The 21,376-nt window shown below is 51.4% G+C and overlaps 1 protein-coding gene across 1 annotated transcript in view; it reads left to right on the top strand.

Moving 5' to 3' along the window:
* NRF1 (nuclear respiratory factor 1) overlaps positions 1-19,090 on the top strand; it is a 62,858-nt gene extending 43,768 nt beyond the window's left edge. The window contains exon 11 of the mRNA XM_066318904.1: positions 17,122-19,090. Coding sequence (XP_066175001.1) covers positions 17,122-17,285 — 164 coding nt within the window. The 3' untranslated portion in view covers positions 17,286-19,090. The remainder of the gene's footprint in view (positions 1-17,121) is intronic.
* Positions 19,091-21,376: the final 2,286 nt, after the last annotated feature.

Raw genomic sequence — 21,376 nt, 5'->3', positions numbered from 1 at the left:
CATTCCCAACTCTCTGGAGCATGTGGCAGCCCCAGCTCAGCTTTTTGAGCCCATCTCTGGCAGATCTTCCAGCTCAACAGCAGAGATCGTGGGACAGTTTCATGCTGCTGGCACCACCTCTGCTCATCCTGCTGCTCCAGGAAACCCCAAAGAGTGATCCCAGCTCTCCCTCCTTGTGAGCTGCTTCCCGAAATTTGTGCCTGGAGTTCAGGGCAGTTCCTTCAGCTGATCCCATCTGATCCTTCACCACCCAGAGCTGAGGATGGGCAGTGGTCCCCACAGCTGTGCAGCAGCTGGAGCATCTCCCAGTGCAGATTTTGGCAGATTTGGGCTTGCAAGGCCTCCTGCCTCGTCCCCATCCATGGTGGGAAGGGGCAGTGCTGCACCACGGGCAAGGCTGGGGATGTCACTGCTGTTCCTACCTGTGCTGTGCCACTTCTTGCACCACCCAAGGAATTAATTACCTGTGATTCCCCTGACGCAGGGCAGGTGGAGAGCGACTCCCTGATGCCTCCGTACTCCCATGGCAGAACGGGGCTGCAACCTGCTGGTTGGTGACTGTTGGTTTCTTATATTTTTTTCTTCATGTTAGAACCAGGATTAACACATGGGAGTCACAGTTTCATATTCAGACTCAGTGTTTATTAATTCTTATCTATGTCACAGCCTCATGAGCCGTGAGCTCTAACTAGCAAGGTAGGAAGTGGAGATGTCGCTAACTCTTTCCAAGGTTATTTAAGCATGAACTATACAATAACTAGATGGCACCTATAATTATTTACACTTTTGACCCAATCATTGACCACCCAAGGTCCACAGTGCAGACTCTTTCACTCAATAAGAAAAAAAACACTCAAAACCATGAAGAGGAAGGTGAAGAAAAAGGACCCAAATGACGCCTTAAATCCTCCATATTACCCCATGTATTGTACTATATATATTGTACAAAACCTTGAAATTTAATTTTTTCACCCTGTGAGATGACACAATACTATTCAAACCACACACCCACAACCCCAGTGCCATCACTCTCCCACTGTTTGAGAGCCTGTTCCACGGCCTCAAGTCAAATGCAGTGCTTGCTTGAGGGTCAGTGTCTTTTAGAACAGAAAGCCTGAAATTCTCAGCCTGCAGGGTTCCAACAGATGAGAGCAGGGCACAGCTCCTGCCCTCCCTGCAGGGCTGGGCTGGGCCCGGCCACCCTCTCCACTGCAGAGCCCAAAATGTCACTGCTGCTGCTGCGTTTGGAATGGATGGAGGCTGGTCTGACCCCAGGGCGCTTTGTGAGCTGCGGGCCCTTAATGGCCGTCAGTGGGTGCAGGGTGCAATCTGATCCAAATGGGAAGCTGGCTGAAATCCCAGCAAGCTGTCGTTGCAGCGGGAGGCATCTTTAGGAAATGAGATGGGCTTTGTGAGCCCCGGGGAAAGGAGAAATGCCCTGCCTGAAACTTGGGGGCTGCTCGCTGCTCTGAGGTTTGCTGGCTCTTCATTTGCCCAGCTCGTGGTCTTTTGTTTTACACCAAAGTTTCCTCCCTGCGGGCAGCTTTGTGGTTTCTGCTCTCCCTCACTCCCTGCTCCTCTTTGGAATGTACTCTCTCCACTTCCTGGATGGACTCCTCCAAACTCGAGGTGGCTGTTGGTTTTCTTTGCCTGGAAAAGTGCTCAGCCTCTCCTTTCTGAGAGGCCTCAGCCTCAGCTGCTTCCTTAGCAAGGTCTGACCTCCCAAGTTCCTCTATTGCTTTTTTCCGAGGACATCCAGAGGATCACTGGGTGCCTGGATTTATCTTGTCACTGATCTTCGGAGCAGGGTCTGATTTTAAAGCCTGAAAGCACAGCCCCATGTCTTGTGCCTCTGGGGCATGGTAAAGAGCCCTGTCCTGCAGAAAGGTTTTCCTTGTGCACCAGCCCTGCCCTGGCATAGCGAGGAAGATGGGAGGTTTTAATGACTTCTCCCAAGTGGCTGCACCGAACTTTCAGATTTCTGTTTTCCCAAGTGAAACTCTTTCCTCTTCCTTGATGTTCAGCTGTTGGATTTGGGGTTGAGGAGGACATTTCCTGCTCTGGGATTGGCTGGGGTGTTATTTGAGGCATCAGCAGGTTGAACAGGAGCCTGAGGAGATGCAGGTGCATCTTGGTGTCCCTTGGCTGGTGACCATTGGGTGGCTTTGTCCAAGACGTTGGTGGGCACCCAAGGAAGAGAAGGGAAATTTGTCACCCCGAGGACTCTTCCAGCTTCCAGCACTTTGATTGGAGGCTGGTCAATGGACAGCAGTAGGCTCAGCACTGGGTTATCCCCCCTGTGATGTGGAGTCCCATGGTGGCTGAGAAGAGGGTGTATGTTAAGTTTTATCTTCTTTTTTTCCAGAGTTGAGATTAAATGCTTAATTCAGTATTTGTTGTTTGGAGTCAGATGTTTATTAATTTTTTATTATTATATTATTATATTATATTAATTATTAATATAATTATTAATTTAATTAATTAATTATATTACAGTCTCACAAACTATGAGTTCTACAGCACTTCTAGTTAACGAAGTAAAGAATGGAGCTCTATCTATCTCTCTATGAGGCCTTTTAAGGACAAACTGTCTAATTAAGAAATGACACAAATTATTTTTATTTTTAACCCAATAACCAACCACCCGTGGCCCACAATGGGAACTTTTCTATCCAATTACAAACCACCACTCAGAGCCATGAAAAAGAAGGTGAAAACAAAGGACTAACCTCCACCTTAAAACCTCCATCTTGCTTTATATATATATTACTATATTCCAAAACCTTAAACTCTTGAGTTTTTCACCCTGTGGTATCACACACTTCTATTCAAGCTACACACCCATAATCCCAGTGCTGTCACTCAATTCTGGGAGCCTTTTCCACGGCCTCAGGTCAAAGCAGTGTTTTCTTGGGGGTCAGTGCCTGTCATCACAGAAATCCTAAAATTCTCAGCGCCCAGAGTCCAACAGGTGTCGAGGTAAAACCACCTTCCCTTGCCCTCTGACCATGGAGAGCGCTTTTCCCCAAAGCCTGGTGTCCCTCTGGGAAGGCAGAGCAGGGTGATGTGTCTGTCCCTGCAGGCCCCTGTCTCCCAGTGACCTTCTCAGCTCGTGGAGACAGCTTGGCTTTGCTGTAAAGCAGCTCATGTGACAGCAGTAATCCGCAGCGGGTAAACAGCTGTGCAGGAAGATTCCAGGGAATCGCCCTATTTTCCCTGCTCCCGGCTGGCACACCGGGGCAGGAGAGGCTGCACAAGCCCATTCCCACTGGATGTCTCTGGAGCCATCATCCCTGAAAAGCCATCTTCACTTCCAGGATTCCTCCTGGCAGTCCTCGTGGAGCTGCAGAACAGGTTCCAAGAATTTATTTTTTTTAAAAAAAGCCATTTCTCCTCAAGCGGTTCCCTCTGAATCTTTTCCAAAACCATGAGTGGCATTTCGAAGCCTGAATTTGACTTCCGTCTCCCACCCTCCGTTGTCTTGTGGTATAATTTATTCCCTCACAGTCATACAAGTTCCTCTCTCTGGGTAACACTTTCTGATGGCTCATGTGGACCCTCTTCTGCTCCTGGGATGCTCAATGGACTTTTTGCCCATGGGAAGTTCAGTTCTGCCCTGGAGAAGATGCAGACTGAACAAGAACTAGCTTGGAACTGGTTTCAGATAAATCATGGGTTTACTATTCCCATCCCAAGCTTACAGACTGTAGCAACCTTCCTTTCCCTGTGGGTTTGCCCCCTTGTTGCCACAGATCCTTGAACTTCCCCACCTCCCTTTTCCCTATGATTTTAACCTTCCAAACCTCCCAGGGGAAGTTCAGTGAGTGTGTTCTGATGCTGACAAGTCCAAGCAGCTGATGACAGCTAAAGCAGGTGGTTTTAGTCTGAGATCCAGGTTCCTGCACCTCACAGGCAGCAATTCCTCTCCGTTCCCTGCAGGAATGAGGTGCCTGGGATCAGGTGGGCAGCAGTTGCTTCGTAACCGTGGAATCCCTGGTTTTCTCAAGCAGGAACATTTGAGGCTGCAATAATTTGTCCACTGGTGGTCTGAGACAGTCCCTTATTTCATGTAAGCCACAGCCCAGCCCTCGGGAGGGACCATCTGTTCCTCTGGTCTAGGACAGATTTGAGCAGGAGCCCTTGCAGTGAAAGGCTCTCTGCTATTCCCCTGAGCCTCCTGATCTCTTCCACCTCTTCCCATCGGGGAAAAAAAGCCCCAAACCCCAAAGCTTTGTACTGCCAGGCATTAGGAGGGGCTCTAATTGGTGTGTAAATTGGGAGTGCTGCGTTTAAGTGGTGGACATGGAGCTAATGGAAGTGGAAGTTTATTGCTGGCATAAATAGGGGATGTTCAGCTCCTTTGAAGTCGCAGGCATCAGCAGCCAGGGGGTTTTGTGTTTGATCAGAGCCAACAGTGAATTTGGTCCTTGGTTGTTTCCCGTGGCTCTGACCCATGGATGGGTTATGATGTCCTTCTCACAGGTTCCAAGGTTTTCCTTGAAAAAAAAAAAATTTAAAAAATTGAGTTATACTTCCAAATAGGAATTACACATTAAGAGGTTTGAAGTCCAGCAGAAAATTAAGACTTTGACTCAGCTGGGTTTTAGGGTTTGTGTGTGTGTCCTGCTTCTGGACAGCCTGAATCATCCCCGCAAATAAAGACCAGAAAGAATTCTCCAGCCACCACCACCTCTTTGATTTTCGAACCTGTTCTGTCTGCCTGGAAAGAGACAGGACAGGCTCTTGCACTGCTTGATTCTCCTCACAAATTTTCCATGTGCCACAAATCTCCACTTTGCACATCCAGAGTGAGACCCACAGAGACAAAACAGCTGGAAATCTCCTTTTTGGGAAAACAAACTCATCTCTCTCCCTGCACCCATCGTTGCTTTTTCTTGGTGTGAGAAGGACGCTTCCAGCCCTCAGTCCTGGATGGTAGGGGCACAGAAGTTCTGTGTCTTCAGTCGCCAGGCCAGAGCCCAAACTTTGTGTTTTGAGCAACAGATGTGCAGAGTTTAGAAGGGAGGAATCTGCCAGAGGCAACAGCATTCCAAGGATAAATACTCTCAGGAAAGCGAGGTGGGAACCCATCCCACCTGCCGGGCGGTGGAGATGGTGGTGTACAAAAAAAGGAGGAATGTGGACTGTAAAAACTTGCTCTTTGCATGAAAAGTTGTACATCTGAGTCATGTGTTTACTGTGATTTATTGCTGACCTTGCTGAGGATGGGCCAGGTCCTAGCTGGGGTGGGAAGCTGTGCCAAAAATGTCCCTTGTCCTATAAAGGACAGGCTGTGGACATCAAAACCCGGGACACTGTGCAGGAAGGGATGTGCTGGTTTGGTGCAGGAGTGCTTTTCTAGCTGCATTTGGAGGAAAAGGGGGAAAAAAAGCTTTGAGGAAAAGGGAAAAAAAAGGAGCCTTCAGGTGCATTTCCAGCCCCTTTTCCCCTGAGGAAAAAAGCCAAACTTACCTCCTGGTAGCTGGGCAGGACCTAGTGCGAGGTGAGGCTCCGGCAGATCACCACAGCTTCCCGTGTCAAGGTAAAGCTTTAAACACCTTCCCAAGGATTTATCCTCCTCCAAAGGCTCTGCTGGGGGGCTCCTGCCACCACTTTTGGGTTAAGGGCCCAGGATTCCCTGGCACAGAGGCACTGATGGGGCACAGTGGGGGAGAGCCCGTGGCGTTGGACCGCCGCTTGGCCATGAATGTGCACCCTGTTGTAGCAGGGAAGGCTCCTGAGGAGCAAATCAGCAAAAATGCTGGGAAAATGGCTTTTAGATGGAGCCAGGGCCTATCTGGTTACAGACTGCCTTTCTGCCAGCACAATGGCTGCTTTATGTCCCCATGTGCTCAACACTCCCTAGGATGTGCCCATGTCCGTGCTCGCATGTGATCCGTCAGCACCGGCCCAGCTGAAACCAGCTCAGAGCCTTAAAATCACATGGAGCTTCTCCCAGGCCCCAAGGAGTGCCTGGATTTCATGAACTTCCCAGCCTCATGCTCTTGGGACATGTAGAAATTCCACTTTGGCAGCCATTTCTGCTGCTCATTTGTCTCTCATCCCGCTACACCAGGAACTGTGAGAGCTTTGTTGGAGGTGAGCTTCTCCATGATGTATTTCACTGCTTCGGTGCAGACTTTCTTCATTTGATGAATTAAACAATTCATCAAAATGTTTGTAAAGTATCTGGCAGTGCCTTATCCTTACCTCCCACTTTACTTCTCACTTACACACAGAGAAATGGTCTGTATGGAATTAGAAATATTTTAGTCGCTCTGCCTAATATTGGGGTGCCACTCCTTTATGGGCACTGAGTCTCCTATGAATACTTTAATCACCCCCTCTAAATCCCTCTCTCCAGCTGTAGTATTTCCCCTTTTCTCAGCCTTTTACACTTGTTTCACTGTCAGGCACCCTAGCAGCAGACTATTTCAAGTGGACCGTGGCAGAGGGTTCATCAGGTGAGTGGAATTTTGTGGTGGTAGTTTGGAATGTTGGGCTTTAGCTGGTTTTGCACGTGGACTTTTAGATCCCTCCTGGTGTTTCTCGGGGTTAAAGGGGCTTTGTCTGTCTGTTTTTTGTGCCTGGACCCTATTTGGGGTTGAAATGCCTTTGGGGTGTGGTGATATCACTGAGTTAATGAAATGTTTTTGTGAATTTTAGGTGGCACCCTGCCATGCTTCACACAGTAGCCATTAATAAAAACCTGTGGAAAATACAGGATGCTAAAACCTGTTTAAAAAAGCAGGATAAAAATCAGCCTCAGTTCTTCCTCTGGGAGAGCCCCTGGGGATGTTAAAAGCACAACAGGGCAGTCAGCAAAGTATTTATGGCAAAACCTACTAGGGATTCCTTTTAGATGATTGTTCAGAGTCTTGTTCATGGGCTTGACACCTGATTCCTGAGAAGAGGAACAGACTGATTTATCCTGAGGTGTTTCCTCTCCCTGTTTCCTGAGAAGATGACCCCTGTCTGCCCCATGTTTTGTATCAATACCCAGCAGATTGTGGGGGAAGCAGAGCCCAGCTGGAGCAGACCTTCGGGGTTGCTGGACCTTCTCTATTTTTATCTGTGTTTCGTGTGGAAATGATTGGCCATGATAGACTTCTAATCTTCTCAGGTGTGTCCACGCCAAAGCCAGCTCATCACGGGGGCTTAGACAGGTTGTTCTCTAAGCTGGGAAGGAAAAACCTTCCTTCCCACAGGTAGACGCATTCCTTGTGTTTGTCACCTCTCCTAAGTGACAAATCGACCCCAGTTTAAGGTGCCACGCCCTGGAGACCCAGCACTAGAGGAGCAGGTCTAGGTGAGGACTAAGCTTAAGTAGGGACAGCTTAATTCTGCCTCAGGTGATGCCCAGGGCCTGTTCTCCAGCTCTAAATTAGCCCCATGAAGGGGAGAGGTGGAGACCAATGGCCTCAGGTAACTCAAAGCAAAAGGTGTGGAGCTAATCCACCCCCAGGACACCAAACTGCTGTTCTGCTTTTCCCAAGTGCCCTTTTCTTGAGTGTTTTTCCATCAAAGAAAGAAAACCTGGGATTTCAGATTGTTTCTATGTTAAACATCATTGCAAGGTTTTTTTTATCCTTCTGGGACTGTCCTCACTGCAAGGACAGAGGTCCATGGCACTGGTGTCACTGGTGAAGGACAGCTCTGTCACCACTGTTGCAGACTGTGGGTCTTTGCTGTGCCAGGGAAGAGTCTGGGCATCAAGTTGGCTCGCTGGGATCTTCCTCTTCCCATGGAAGTGCTGAGGCTCCAGAGGAGATCATCCCTGTAAATCAGGAGTTCCAGCCCTGTGTTTTTTGTCTCAAAGTGCTGCAGCATTAAAAGAAGTCCCAAAACTCCCTAAGCCCAAAACAAACCCCCAAAACTCAAAGCCCCCACAAAAGATCTGTAAGAAATAAGGGAGATTAAGCCAAAGATGTTTCAGGTCTTGGCTAGGCTGTGGCCCTTCCCACCTCATAGGGAGGAAGAAAACAGGAATGTCTCAAAGATGTTGGTGATCCCAGCTAGGGAAGGAAGGTTGGTAATTGACTGAAATACGGAGATAAACCTCAAGTTTGGATGTTTGGATTTCATTCAAAACACTTTGTTGCAAAATACCAACGTTGTGCTGAGCCTTGAGTGGGTGGGAGGAAGAATGAGCCGTGTAAATGTGGTGTTGGTTCCTGACCTGTCCCGTTCTGATGGTGTCAGGCGGGAGGACCTGGATCAGCCTGTGGCTTTATGGGTCACTGAGACAGCAACTCCTGGTGCCCTGAGTGAGCAGAGAAGGAAAACTCCTTGCAACAGATCCAAAGGAACCAAAGAATCCCACACTGGATCAGTTAGGTTGGAGAAGATCTCCAAGGTCATTGAGTCCAAGCTGTGCCCCCTCCCCACTTTGTCCCAGAGCCCTGAGTGCCACATCCAGGCATTCCTTGAAGAGCTCAGGAAAGAACAGGTCAATGACAATGCTAAGCAGGCAAGTGGCCCCCAGGGATGATCTGAGAGGAGAGATGTGACCATGGAGGTGTGGTGGATGCAGGGAAGGAGGCAGTGACTCCAGGGCTGTGTCCTGTGCAGCTGTGGATGGAATGTTGGTCTCATCTCCTGCATTTTTCTTCCATTCTGAGGAAAAGACAGGGCTGTGATGTAACTAAGTTGACTCAACTTTGATATCAAAGCTTCAGGTGCCTCATTAAATTGCTCTTTATTGGGGTTTTGACCAAAGTAGCTCCTGAAAAGACATATGATGGAGGATCTTGAATGAGGAACACAGCTTTTTGCAGATAATTTGGTGGGAAAACGTTCGTGTTTTGACCTGACTGGCACAGAGCATCTATAGAGAAGAGCTGTGACCTGTGAGCCTGGAAAGTTCTCAGAGCTTAAATCACTGCATGAGGTTTTTGTGATTTGTCAGTGTCACAGAATCCAGACCAGCTTGGGTTGGAAGGGACCAAAGATCATCCTGTTCCAGCCACACCTTCCACTGTCCCAGGTTGCTCCAACCTCCATCCTACCTGGCCTTGGAAACCTCCAGGGATGGGGCACTGAGCCATTGCTGATGGGAAAAATCCTTCCAGTTATCATCCTGAATGATGTCAATTAAGAGTTAATCAACTCTTGCTGTTGAGGTGGCAAAAGATGGAGGGCTGAGCTTTCAGTTCATCTTATCTTTAACCAAGTGTCTGTGTTGAGAGATGTCTTCTGCTCCTCTGTCACTGCTGAGTGTGGTGGCATTCCTGAAATGCTTGAATTCTGAGGCTGGCTTTGGGTGAAATTCCTTCCATGGTATTGTGTCAGCACCTTGTGACTTTAATTTGACAGTTCAGGATTTGTCAAGGTAACCCCTGACTTTGAGAGCTCTCGTTCCAGCTGCTGTGGCTGGACCTCGTTAGAGACCTGTTTTATCTCCCTGAATATACATCCTGGTGCCCACTGATTGTCCCCTTGCTCCACCTCTTGAAGGCCTCTCCACTCAGCTCCCCAGAAGGGAGATATTTTTTTGCAATCTTTGCAATGCCAGGTTCCCAATAAAAGGAAACATCTAATGAAAATTGGTTGTGGGACATTTTCATGTTTGTGCTGAGCAGTGTTGGCAGTAACACTCCAGGTGGTGTCCAGAATTGCAGTAGGTGAGGACAGGAATGGTTTTTGCTCCAGGATTCTGTAGGACCAGCCCTGAGCTAGTTCCTGAGCCACACAAGATCTCACCTCCTCCAAAAGACCTCCAGTGACAGAAACTTTCCTCCAGAGCTAAACACAAAAAACCCCACAAAACCTTGTGTTTAGCTATCATCTGGGACTTTTCCCCACCTCCTAAGTGCAGTTTTCCGTGCTGCACTTCAGGCTCGTGTCTCACTGAGGGAAACACAATCAGAAAAGATGATTATTCCCTACTTACCTGCATCAGCCTTGATGTATTTATACCTGGGAATGCAGACCAAAGCATGCCCAGTGCCCTTTCCTTGTGCTGCCCACTGAGGGCAAACATTTAATTTGTTTGGAGGCCCTCTGGCTTGATTTTTATTTTTCGTGTGTTAAAATCTACTCATTCTGAATCATTGATGAGAATTCTTCCATCACAGTCTTCAAAAGTCACCCTTGGCTCTGAAAGGAGCCTGGTGATGAGATGGTATCTGTTGCCCTGTGTGCTAGGGCCCTGTAGTGCATTCCTGAGCACAGGAATTTCCACTGGATTCCTCAGCCTCTGCCTCCACTGGATTCCTCGGCCCCTGCCTCTGATGCCTTGGGAAGGCTGACTTGGAACAGAGACTGGACAGAGCTGGAGAATAAAGTAGATATTTATTGAAAGGATAGGATACACCTTGGGCAGGACAAGAGCCTGGCCAGGGCTACAGCCAAGGTGGACTTACAATGGCCACAAAATGACCACAAAGTGGCTGACCAGTCACGAGGTCTCACATTTTTATAAGTTTTGGTCCATTTGCATCTTGGGGTTTAATTGTCCAATTACAGCTTCAGGTTGTGAGGTCCCATCCTTCTTGTTCCTCCCTTCAGCCCACCCTTGTTTGTGCTTTTGGGCCTGAAAGTTGTCCTTGGTCTGCATCAGGAAAAGGATTTGTTTTGTCTCCCTGCTCTGTGAAGAGCTGAGTGACACTGAATGTGAGGCTCAGAACTGCACCCCTGGGCAGCACAGAGTCTGAAAAATATGAAAGCTCAAACTTAAGGCATCACTCTGGAGGAGAGGAAAGAGAAAGTGCAGGAGTATCTACTGAAAGGCTTTGGCAGGATGGTGCTCAGCACAGCTTGCTCTGGTTTCTCCTCAGTGTTGATGGAAACTAAGTCCTCTGAATGAGCTGGGTGTTGACAGCCAAGAAGGTCCAGTGGAAAATTCCACTCTTTCTAGCCTTTTCCATTTGATGCTGAAACGGGGGGCTGAGGGACTTGTGAGGTTGATCACTCCTGACTCTGTCTGCAGTGCTCACAGCTTGCATTGCACACCTTTGGTGTCCAGGAAAGCAGAGCAAGAAGAGTCAGCCTTGGCTTCTGGAGCCACTGGATCCTCAGCAGCAGCACCTGCAGCTCTCAGTCGAGGTTGTGGGTTTTCATCAGATGGTGTTGCCTTGCTACAAACCAGACAATGTCCTGTGCTCTCTGAGAGGCTCCAAGGTGATTGTTCGAGTCCTTGTGCACTTTCCATTTTGTCCCATAAACAAACCTCCCAAGAGCAATAATTCCGTGCTGCTTCACGACCCCAGAGTTGTGTCCCTACTCCTCCTCCACGCCCAGCAGCGTTTCTTGTGACATCACAACCTGTAGAGCCACAAACTCCTCTCAGGTCACAGCTCCACTCCTGGATCCTTCCCTCAAGCATGAGGTTGTTGAGAAGGTTCACACCATCTCCCGTTCTTGTTGGGGTCAGCCTGGCTCAGTTCCACAGGGCTGGGCATTGCCTGGCACTCCTGGTTCCCTGCATCAGGAGCCATATGGGAATGCTTCTCCACCTGCCTTCCCCTTCCCCTTCTGCAGTTGGCCTTGGCAGATCAGCTTGCTGATCATTCCTAGATGTTCTCAATGATGCCACCAAAGAAGAGGATTTTTCACTTTTGGAAGGAAAAAGCTTTTTCTGGTCTTGTGTTGATGGTCGGCGTGGTGGCAGTGGTTGCTGTGGTCAAAAGTGGGGCTGGTTCCTGCCTCCTCACCCTCCAGGACTTTGGTCTTGAGTTCCTGTGTGAGCTCCAAGTGGAAAAGGTTTCATGCAAGGTCCTGCTGTTCCATCTGATATAGAGGGTTGAGCGAAGACATTGACTGCAGGACCCAAGAGGACATCCCTCACTCCACGAGTAACTGGCAATGAAATTACACCTTATTCCACCCTCCCAACCATTCCACATGGCTTTGGGAATTCCACGTGAAGTTTCAGGGTGCTGCATTGAATGTCCAGATTGTCCAGCCGGGTTGTTGTGAGAGCTCCTGTCATGGTGACACCCAAGACCTATCTCCTCCCTTGCATTTCAAGGCTGGCAGAACATGCCTGTCCAGCTGCAGATTCCCTCTGCTGCTGTAAGGAGAACATGCCAGAGATTCACAGGGCTTGTGGCAGAAGCTCTTCATTCCATCTGCTGCCAGATCCCAGCTCCATGCCCCCAGTCCAGACGGAGCTTTGTCCCAGGTTGCCTTGGGCTGGTTTCCTCACCGATGGGACTTTGTGGTGGCAGGACCTGTACTGCCATTCCAGCCTGTCTTCCAACCCTGCCTGCTATGACTGCCTCATATCTGGGATGAGATATCCAGGTTTATTCCCTCTCTTGGCATTTGGATGTGGAGCCACATGGGAGCAGATGTCCAGAAAGCCAGCTGTGTCCAGGGCTCACGCCACGGTGTGGGCAGGTCAGGGGAGGGGATTGTCCACCTCTACTCTGTCAAGGGACCCCACTGCAGAGCTGGGTCCAGCCCTGGGGACCCCAACTGCAGAAGGACCTGGAGCTGCTGGGGGTTGGAGAAGAGGCTGGAAAAGACAAGGCTTCAGGGAGACTTCAGAGCCCCTTCCAGGAGAGCTGCAGCAGGACTGGGGACAAGGCCTGCAGGGACAGGACACAGGGAATGGCTTCCCACTGCCACAGGGCACGGCTGGATGGTAGATTGAGAAGGAATTCCTGGCTGGGCTGGAATTGGCAGAGCAGCTGTGGCTGCCCCAGGATCCCTGGGAATGTCCAAGGCCAGGCTGGACATTGGAGCTTGGAGCAGCCTGGGACAGTGGGAGGTGTCCCTGCTTGTAGCAGGTGGTTGGAACTGGGCAATGTTTAAGACCCCTCCAACCCAAACCATCTGATGATTCCATGGCCTGAGCCTCTTTACAGTGGATGGGAGATAAGGATGGACTCAACCTGAGGTACCAGGAAGAAGACAGGATGTCTCGTGTCCCTGAGCAGAACAATATTCCATACCTTGCAGGACTGAGAATGAAGCTGAAGCTAAAGCTTTGTCCATGCTACTCTATTTTTGATTTTGAGTTTTGGTGCCATGGTTTAGTTGAGGTTAGGGTTGGGTTGGACTTAATGATCTTGGAGGTCTCTTCCAACCTAATGATTCTAATTCTGATTCTGATTTCAAGGGTGTTAAAGCAAGGCAGAAACTGGCACTGATGACCCAAATAATCCTGATGTCCAGGGCATTTCTCATCCTTGTCCCCAATTCCCTGGGCACTGAACCATCCCACCCACCCACTCTTCTCCCCTAAAGCCCTTTGGGGTGGGTTAAAGGAGTCAGTTGCAATCTAGGATCAAAACAGCTGTTCTTATGCTTTTATGCTCCGTACCAGGTGAGATTTCTTTATCAGACATCGTGTGACTTTTCGCCTCTTCAGTCCTGTGTCTCTCTGCTCTCAGGTAGATCCTGACTTATCCTTGTTCTTCCATAAGCTGAAACTTCTTCTCTGCTGAAGCAGCAGGAGCTTCATTCTCTCCTCTGGCCCATTCCCCTGGCTGAAATGCAGCTGCAGACGTTGTCTGACCTGGCATTGGAGTCCAACCACAGCCACCTTGGAGTTGATCAACTCTGATCCTTTGATTCAGCCGCTGAGGCCTTCCATGGATCTTCTCCCTTGGCCACCCTCGTGTCCTATCCATTCCCCCCATGGCATCACCAGCCATGCCAGACCCTCCTTCCTCCCAAAGCCAGCTGATCCTCCACCAAAAAACCTCTTTTCTCTGGCTTGGGTGGCTTCATGGTGGGGAGCATATGCACAGCCTGGCTGCGTCTTCCTGGGAGCCCGTGGCCACGGTTTGTGCTGCTCTGTGTGTGTTCCATCACCTCTGCTGTTGTCCCTCCCAGGCAGGAGCTGGTCTGAGCAGCCACAGATTCCAATGGGATCCCATTTCCCTGCCTGCCCCGCTCCTCACAGCGCTCCCCAGCCCCACTCCACTTTCTTTGCAGAAATGCATTTTCCAAAGACTCGAGAAATTAGTTTGGGGTTGGTTTTTTGCGGGGCTTTTATTTTTTTTTTTTTTTTGTCTAATGGATTTCCTGTTTTTAATACAATTGAAAGGGTCTGAAATCCATGCTTTAGATTAACATATGCCAGCTAGATTAGGGCTAATCAGGGCGCAGGTCTGAGCAGATGCAGCGCGGGGCCAATCCCAGACCTGATTACAGCATCTCAGTGCTTTAATCGTCTCTCTCCCAAGGGCGATCAGCTCTGCTCTAATGCACAGCAGACTTTCCAGCCCTCTCCTCCTTTGGTGTGTTACCATCCCTGGCAGGAAGGGCCGCCACGTCATCTGCTGAGGCGATTTGTGTTAATCCCACGCGGAACGGGCTCCGCGCGCCTCCGTCTCTCACGGACACTTCCCCGCGCTCCAAGAGGTGGCCAGGCTCGGCCAAGCCTTGTCTGAATTCACTCACCCTTCCCAAATAACCCTCCTTGGGTGGCCAGGGCTCACCGAAGCCCAGTTTTGGCATGTTTGGATGGCACGGAGGGATTGTGGCTTGAGCGTCGCGTGGTCTGTGGCCCGCAGGGTGGGTGGTGGCTCCGCTCCTTGGGTTGCCCATGTGTTGTTTGATCTCCTCTGGGTTAACAACCCGAGTAACCCATAGGGCTTAGTTGGCTTGTTGGTCTGGAGCAGGGATTTGAGGTGCATCCCAGGCCAGAGCTCCAGCTCTTGCTTAAACTGGGATGTGCTGTGTTTTCCCGAGGGGTCTGCTCGGAGATTTTCTTCAGCAGGGCTGAGCCTGAGCTCTCCTTTCCCATTTGTTCTGTGGCCTGAAATTCCCAGTGACCAGAAAGGTGCTGGGAACTGACTCTGTGCCATTTGCGGCAGCGGTGCTGAACAACCAACCAGGGAATCAATTCCTTGGCTGGGCTTGGGGAATGTGGCCATGACCCCTCAGGCTGGAGGATCGGGAGACTTCCCAGCCCAGGGAGTGCTGTGGGACCCTGAGGGGAGGGATGTGGAGGAGTGCCGGGGTCACCCACCTGGTCAGCGTGATTAACTCCTAAGCTTTCCTGTCTGCACAGAGAGTTATCCGAGGACACAGAGCTGCCTCTGTTACCAAACGAGTGCCCTTGGCGGGGCAGAGCTCTGCTCCCTGCTCCTCACCCCAAAGGGATTGCACTGCTTTTTTGGGAAAGCCTTGCTCGGGAACCTGGCGTTGCGGCAGGGCTGGCCATCCATTCCGTGCTGCTGCTGGAAGGATGAGTTCACCAAAAAAAAGGGGTTTGTTGACCAAAAAATTGGTTTTTCCCCCAGCAGAGGTGTGGGTAGTTTCTGAACCGTCTAAATTATCTCACTTGTCCAAATCCCCCTTGGCCAAGCCAAAGGTGGAGGAGGTGGGCACAAGGATAATACCGGAGTGATGGATTTTCTCCTCCCAGCCTGCAGGATTTGCCATTCCCCACCCCTGCACAGCTCTGTCTGCTCCTTGCTATTGTTTCCTCCTCTTTCCACATCACAGTAACCCTCAGGGGCCTCCTTGTTTTGTTGTCACCTCGGCTGGTGTTCCTGGCTCTCCAGGACTTGCCTTTGGCACTGTGGCATTTTCCTCTCGGCCCAAAGTTTTCCCAGCTCCATCCTCAGCCTGGAGGCATCTGATCCCTTCCTGCAGCTGGACCAGCCTTAGGAAAAGCTGTTTCTACTTTGCTGGACCCATCCATGCCTGGGGAAGGGCTGGGAAAGGGGGATTGCTTTCCATTCTCTGTTTTATATGTCGCATACACGGGTGGGAGAGCCTGGCGCCAGGGCCAGGAGCAAGTTTGGCTTGGCCAGGGCTTGTTGGTCCCACAGAGCCCTTTCCCTGTGAGGGGAGAAAGACCTGGCTGGGATGGAGAGGGAGCAGGAGGAAGGGAACCGTGTTGGAGAGGGGTCGTAATGGATGCACAGCAATGGGGTCCTCTCACGTGGGAAGGTGTTTGAGGGACCTGCAGAGTTACAGGGGCTGAGGGAGGCTTAATTTATCCCTCCCTCAATTCCCAGTTCTGGGCATATCAAGTGGAAAATGAGTGTCAGGTGTGTGTTCCTCCTCAGTGGGTGATCCCTGATGGGCTGCGGGGTGGCTGGGAGCAATCCCTGCCCCCAGGAAAACTCAGCCTGATGCGTTTGGCTGAGCAGGTCCCTGCTGGACCATCCCCAGACATGGCTGGGTTGGGTTCCTCCTCCAAAAATGATGTTATTTCTTTCCTCCTCATCCTCATTCCCTCCCTGCAGCCGCACAATCCCGGGGTGGGGGCCCCAAGGTGCTGCCACCCATCTCAGCCCCATCCCATCCCTGCTCCCATCCCGCTGGCTTCATGGAGGGCAGACCCAGCACAGCGAGGCCACCAAGGCACAGACCACAGCTGGGTGGGGGCCACTGTCCTTCCTGACTGCAGGTTTTCATGGATAGAACCACAGAATGGTTTGGGTGGGAAGGGAATTTAAAGATCATCCAGCTCCAGCCCGGACCATGGGCAGGGACACCTCACACTATCCCAGGCTGCTCCAAGCTCCATCCAACACTTCCAGGGATCCAGGGGCAGCCACAGCTGCTCTGGCAATTCCAGCCCAGCCAGGAATTCCCAATTCCCAAGATCCCATCCAGCCGTGCCCTGTGGCAGTGGGAAGCCATTCCCTGTGTCCTGTCCCTGCAGGCCTTGTCCCCAGCCCCTCTGCAGCTCTCCTGGAGCCCATTTGGGCCCTGGAATGGGCTCTGAGCTCTCCTTGGAGCCTTCTCTTCTCAGGATAGGAATTCCCAGTTCTCCCAGCCTGGCTCCAGAGCACATCCAGCCCTGGGAGGAGCTCTGGAGCCGCCTCTGGATTTGCTCCAGCAGCTCCTCATAGAGTCGAGGACCCTCCTGGGGGTGGGACAACTCCGACCACCTGGAGCAGCACAAAGGCAGCCTCCCCAAACCCCTGGGGACCATCCTGCAACAGTTTCCCTTTTCCTGGTGGAGCTTCCCAGGATTCTAAACCCTTTGCAAGTGGTCCTCCAAACAGGGTGGGGCCGTTCTTATAACCTTGGGGTAGAACTGTGCATGTAAAGCCGACCTTTTTGGGTCCGTTTTTTTTGGATTTTGCCGTTCAAATGCGAAAAATGTTCTGGCTGGCTCCATGGAGAGGGAGGCAAAAGAAATCACCCGTCAAATGGAAAAGGGTGAACCTCCCGATGCCACCACTGTCCCTTGTGTCCCCACAGGCCTCGTGCAGATCCCGGTGAGCATGTACCAGACGGTGGTGACCAGCCTGGCCCAAGGCAACGGCCCGGTGCAGGTGGCGATGGCGCCGGTGACCACCAGGATAGCGGACACGGCCGTCACCATGGACGGGCAGGCGGTGGAGGTGGTCACCTTGGATCAGTGACCTCAGAGCAGCGGCCGTTTCTCCTCGTCTTCAGTTGTTTTTTTTTAACGCCTCTCTCCAGAGATGCAATCAGGTGGCATTTTGAGTCTCTCTCTCTCTCTCTCCCGGCTTTGGAAACGGAAAAGGTTTTGTTTGATCTTTTTTTTTTTTTTTTCTTCTTTTTTTTTTTTGGTAAAACGAGAAAAAAGAATAGAAAGAAACCCAAAAAAACCAAAACGTAAACAAATCCTGGTGGAGGATGTGTATTAAGTGCATTTTTTTTTTAGCGCCACTCTGCTCTCGGAGGAGCGAGAAGCCAAATTGTGATGGGACTTTGATTCCGAGGAGGTTGAAAAGAAAATAAAAATAAAGGCACCCTTTATGCCCCGTTTTCTCCCATGTGGGATCGAGCAGGAGGAGGCTGGGGGGCAGCATGGACACCCTCGGCCAGCACCGACCTCGACAGCAAATTAGGATCAGAAGATTTTAATATGGACTTTTATATTCCAAAAAAAAACCCACCCCGGAAAAAAACCCACAAAAAACAAACAAAAAATCCCAACAAACCACAAAAGGAAAAAAAAACAAAGTTTATGAAAAAAATACTCCTCTCCTGGGAAGAAGAAGGAAAAAAAGAAAAATTAAAAAAAAAAAAATGAAATGCATGTGTGACTGCAGGGGGGTGGTGACCTCCCGGAGGGATGATGCTCTTCCAGGAGCCTGCCGGAGGATCCGCGCCCCGCTCGGCTCCCCTTGGTGCACACTGGAGACCTGTTCCTACTTCTCTGCTCTTGAACCTGCCATTTTAGATCCTCGGGGTTTTGGTTTGTTGGTTTTTGTTTTTGTTTTTCCTTTATTATTATTATTATTGTTGTTGTTGTTGTTGTTATTATTATTATTTCCCGGTCTCGTGGCTCTAGAACGGAGCGGAAGAGCCTCTAAAGGGGGCTCTGGATGCGTCGCCCCCTCCCTCCCTCCTTTTTTCCCACCACATTCCCGGGATTTCCCTCAGCCTCAGGCTCATCCCATTCCCTGCTGCCACCCCCGACCTTTCGTCCTGCAATTCCCACAGGAAAAGCTTCTCCTGAAGGGAGGATGTGAGCCAGACCCTTCCCTTTGGGGGCTCCTCTTCATCCCCCACCCTCTGCCCCCCATCCTGGTCCTGCCCTGTGCCTCTCCCAGCACGGTTTGAACCCCAAAATCCTTCCCAGGAGGGTTTAAAAAAGCCTTTGTGGTGGGGTGGGGTATTTTTGGGGAGGGCAGATTTTACTCAGCATCCCCGTGGGCCAAACCCTCGTGCCCAACCAGACCCCACCCCCCAAGCACTTCCCATGGGATTTAATTTTGGGGGTTATTTTGGGGGGTTTTTTATTATGATTCCCAAGTGGCCGTTCAAGTTGTCCACGTCTCGCTCTGCCTTCGAGGAAGTTTTCAGATTCTTGTATTTACTTGTTTTATATGAGGGGGGCAAACAAAACCCCCACAAACACAAACCTCTCAGATGTTCTTTGTATACAGTTCTTCAGTCCTTTTTCCGAGGGGAGGGAGATATTTCCATAGAAACAGTCCTGGTTCTCCAATTTATGAAGTTTTTTGGGTCTATTTTTTTTTCCTAATGATTATTTTTTTATCGTCGTTGTGAAGATGTCGGTGGCTTTCCAAGTCAGTGTTTCTTTGGCAATGAAATGAGGTTCTTTTAGTCCCCCACCACCCTCCCCCCCCAAAAAAAAGACAAAAACCAGGCAAATAGCAGAGCATGGACCCCCCACCTTGTTTCCCCAGTGTCTATTATTGCCTCATTCAATAAATTGTTACAAATGTGTCTACCCCGCTGTCCAACTCTCCTGTTTTGGGGGGACTTTTGGGAATATTTGCCATCCCTCCCTTCCTGGTGGGTGTTTTGGGTTTGGTCCCTCCCCCTTCCAAATTTGGGGCCGGAGAGGATGGTTTGGGGGCTTAATCCTTTTTTTTTTTTTTTTTTTTGGTGCAATTTATCTCATTTTCATCTTCCAACATCAACCTTGGCAGTGTTGGAGCATCCCCACACACGCTCCCACCCAGGAGCTGAGCTGGTTTTTGGGGTGAATTCCTCCATTTTCAGCCCCTTCTCAACCCCAGGGTCGATGTTTTTTGGGAGTGCAAACCCAAGGAGGAGCCGGGAAACGCAGGAATGGGTTTCAGCAGCTTTATTGGAATGATGGATCCAGGGAATCCTGCTCCCGGTGGCCTGGGGTGAGAGGAAGAGCAGGAAAAGCTGGAAGGACAAAGAGAACGGAGGAGAGCAGGAATGGGGCTGCTTCCCTGGAGCACATGGGGATGCTCCCCCGGTATTCCCGCGAGCTGGAGCAGATCCCTCGGCCACCGAGGGTGACCTGGGGGTTTGGGGACCTCTGGGGCATCCCATGGCCGGGCTGGAGTGCCCCAAAGGGGCCCCGGATCCGGCAGCAGGGCCGGGGGAGGCGGCTCGGCCCGGCAGACGCTGCTGGGAGGTTTTAATCTTCGTTAATCGGCCTTTAATAAGCAGGTCGGGGCCTCCTGCTGGGGCGGCTCCTGCAGCCCCCGAGCACCAACAGCCTTGAGAGACTGCAGGAGCTGGGCCCTGCACCAGTAACCTCCATCTCATACTGGGATTGACTGGAGGGGCTGGGCCCTGCACCAGTAACCTCCATCTCATACTGGGATTGACTGGAGGGGCTGGGCCCTGCACCAGTAACCTCCATCTCATACTGGGATTGACTGGTGGGGCTGGACCCTGCACCAGTAACCTCCATCTCATACTGGGATTGACTGCAGGGGCTGGGCCCTGCACCAGTAACTCCTATCTCATACTGGGAGAGACTGCAGGGGCTGGGCCCTGCACCAGTAACTCCTATCTCATACTGGGATTGACTGGAGGGGCTGGGCCCTGCACCAGTAACCTCCATCTCATACTGGGATTGACTGGAGGGGCTGGCCCCTGCACCAGTAACTCCTATCTCATACTGGGATTGACTGCAGGGGCTGGGCCCTGCACCAGTAACCTCCATCTCACACTGGGAGAGACTGGAGGGGCTGGATCTGCTCCCTCCCCCAGTCTGGGCACCACAGGGGTGTCCCTCAGGCACTGGGGGGGGTCTTTGTGTGCCTGTACCCCCCACCCCAGCACTGCTGTGCCCACCAGAGGGCCCTGAACTGCAAAATGTGACCCCGGATTGCAGCATTTGAACCCAAAAAATGCAGGTGGCCGCTCAGGGTGAGCCAGGCCAGGATGGAGGGGGGTCTTGGGGTGCCCCCCAAGAGGGAGCTGATCCCAGGGAATGTTGGTGCTGGCGGGCACTGGCTGCCTTTGGGGTGGAGCCTTTGGGGAGGGGTGGAGCTCCTGGGGGTGTGGTCGGTGGGGTGGGGCTGGGGATGCTCTACCCCTGACCTCCCCCCGACCCCCCGCAGGGCCCCACCGCAGAGTGGGGGTGGGGCTACATCCAGCACTGGGGGAGGGGTCAGGGGATGGACAGACGGAGAGATGGACGGACAGCTAGGTGGAAAGGCTGGGGGAGGGACGGATGGAGGGATGGATGGAGGGATGGATGGAGGGATGGATGGAGGGATGGATGGATGGGTGGATGGATGGGTGGATGGGCAGGAGGACGGATGGGTGATTCCACTGTTGGACACATAGACAGACAGACAGACAGACAGACAGGGGCTGGGCGTCCATACAGGCAATGGACGCCACTGCAGGAATGGACAGAATTTGGGTGTTTATTACCTGGACGAGCAGACGGACAAACAACCAGACAGACACACAAACACCTGTGCCCCCCACAGCCCCCAACTGCCCCAGGAGGGCAATGGGGACCCCCCATCCATCCGTCTGTCCATCCCTCCCCGCCCCCCAGCCCAGGGGGGATGATTGGAGTGTGCAGCCTAATCCAGTGTGATCCAATCTCCGTGGGCTTATGCCAAAAGCTCCGTAATCACCCAGCGCTGCCCTACATATCCCAGCACATCCCGGCCACCCCCAGCCCACTGTGGGGGGACAGGGGTGTCCACAGCACCCCACCCCCAGCGCAGCCCCTCCCCAGGATTGTCCCTGTCCCCTAAAAGCTGGCACCATCCCTGCTGCTGCACCTGGG

This window comes from Sylvia atricapilla, chromosome 5, assembly GCF_009819655.1.
Source record: "Sylvia atricapilla isolate bSylAtr1 chromosome 5, bSylAtr1.pri, whole genome shotgun sequence".
Lineage (NCBI taxonomy): Eukaryota > Metazoa > Chordata > Aves > Passeriformes > Sylviidae > Sylvia > Sylvia atricapilla.
The sequence above is the reverse complement of the archived record's forward strand: the minus strand, read 5'-3'. Positions and strand labels throughout refer to the sequence as shown.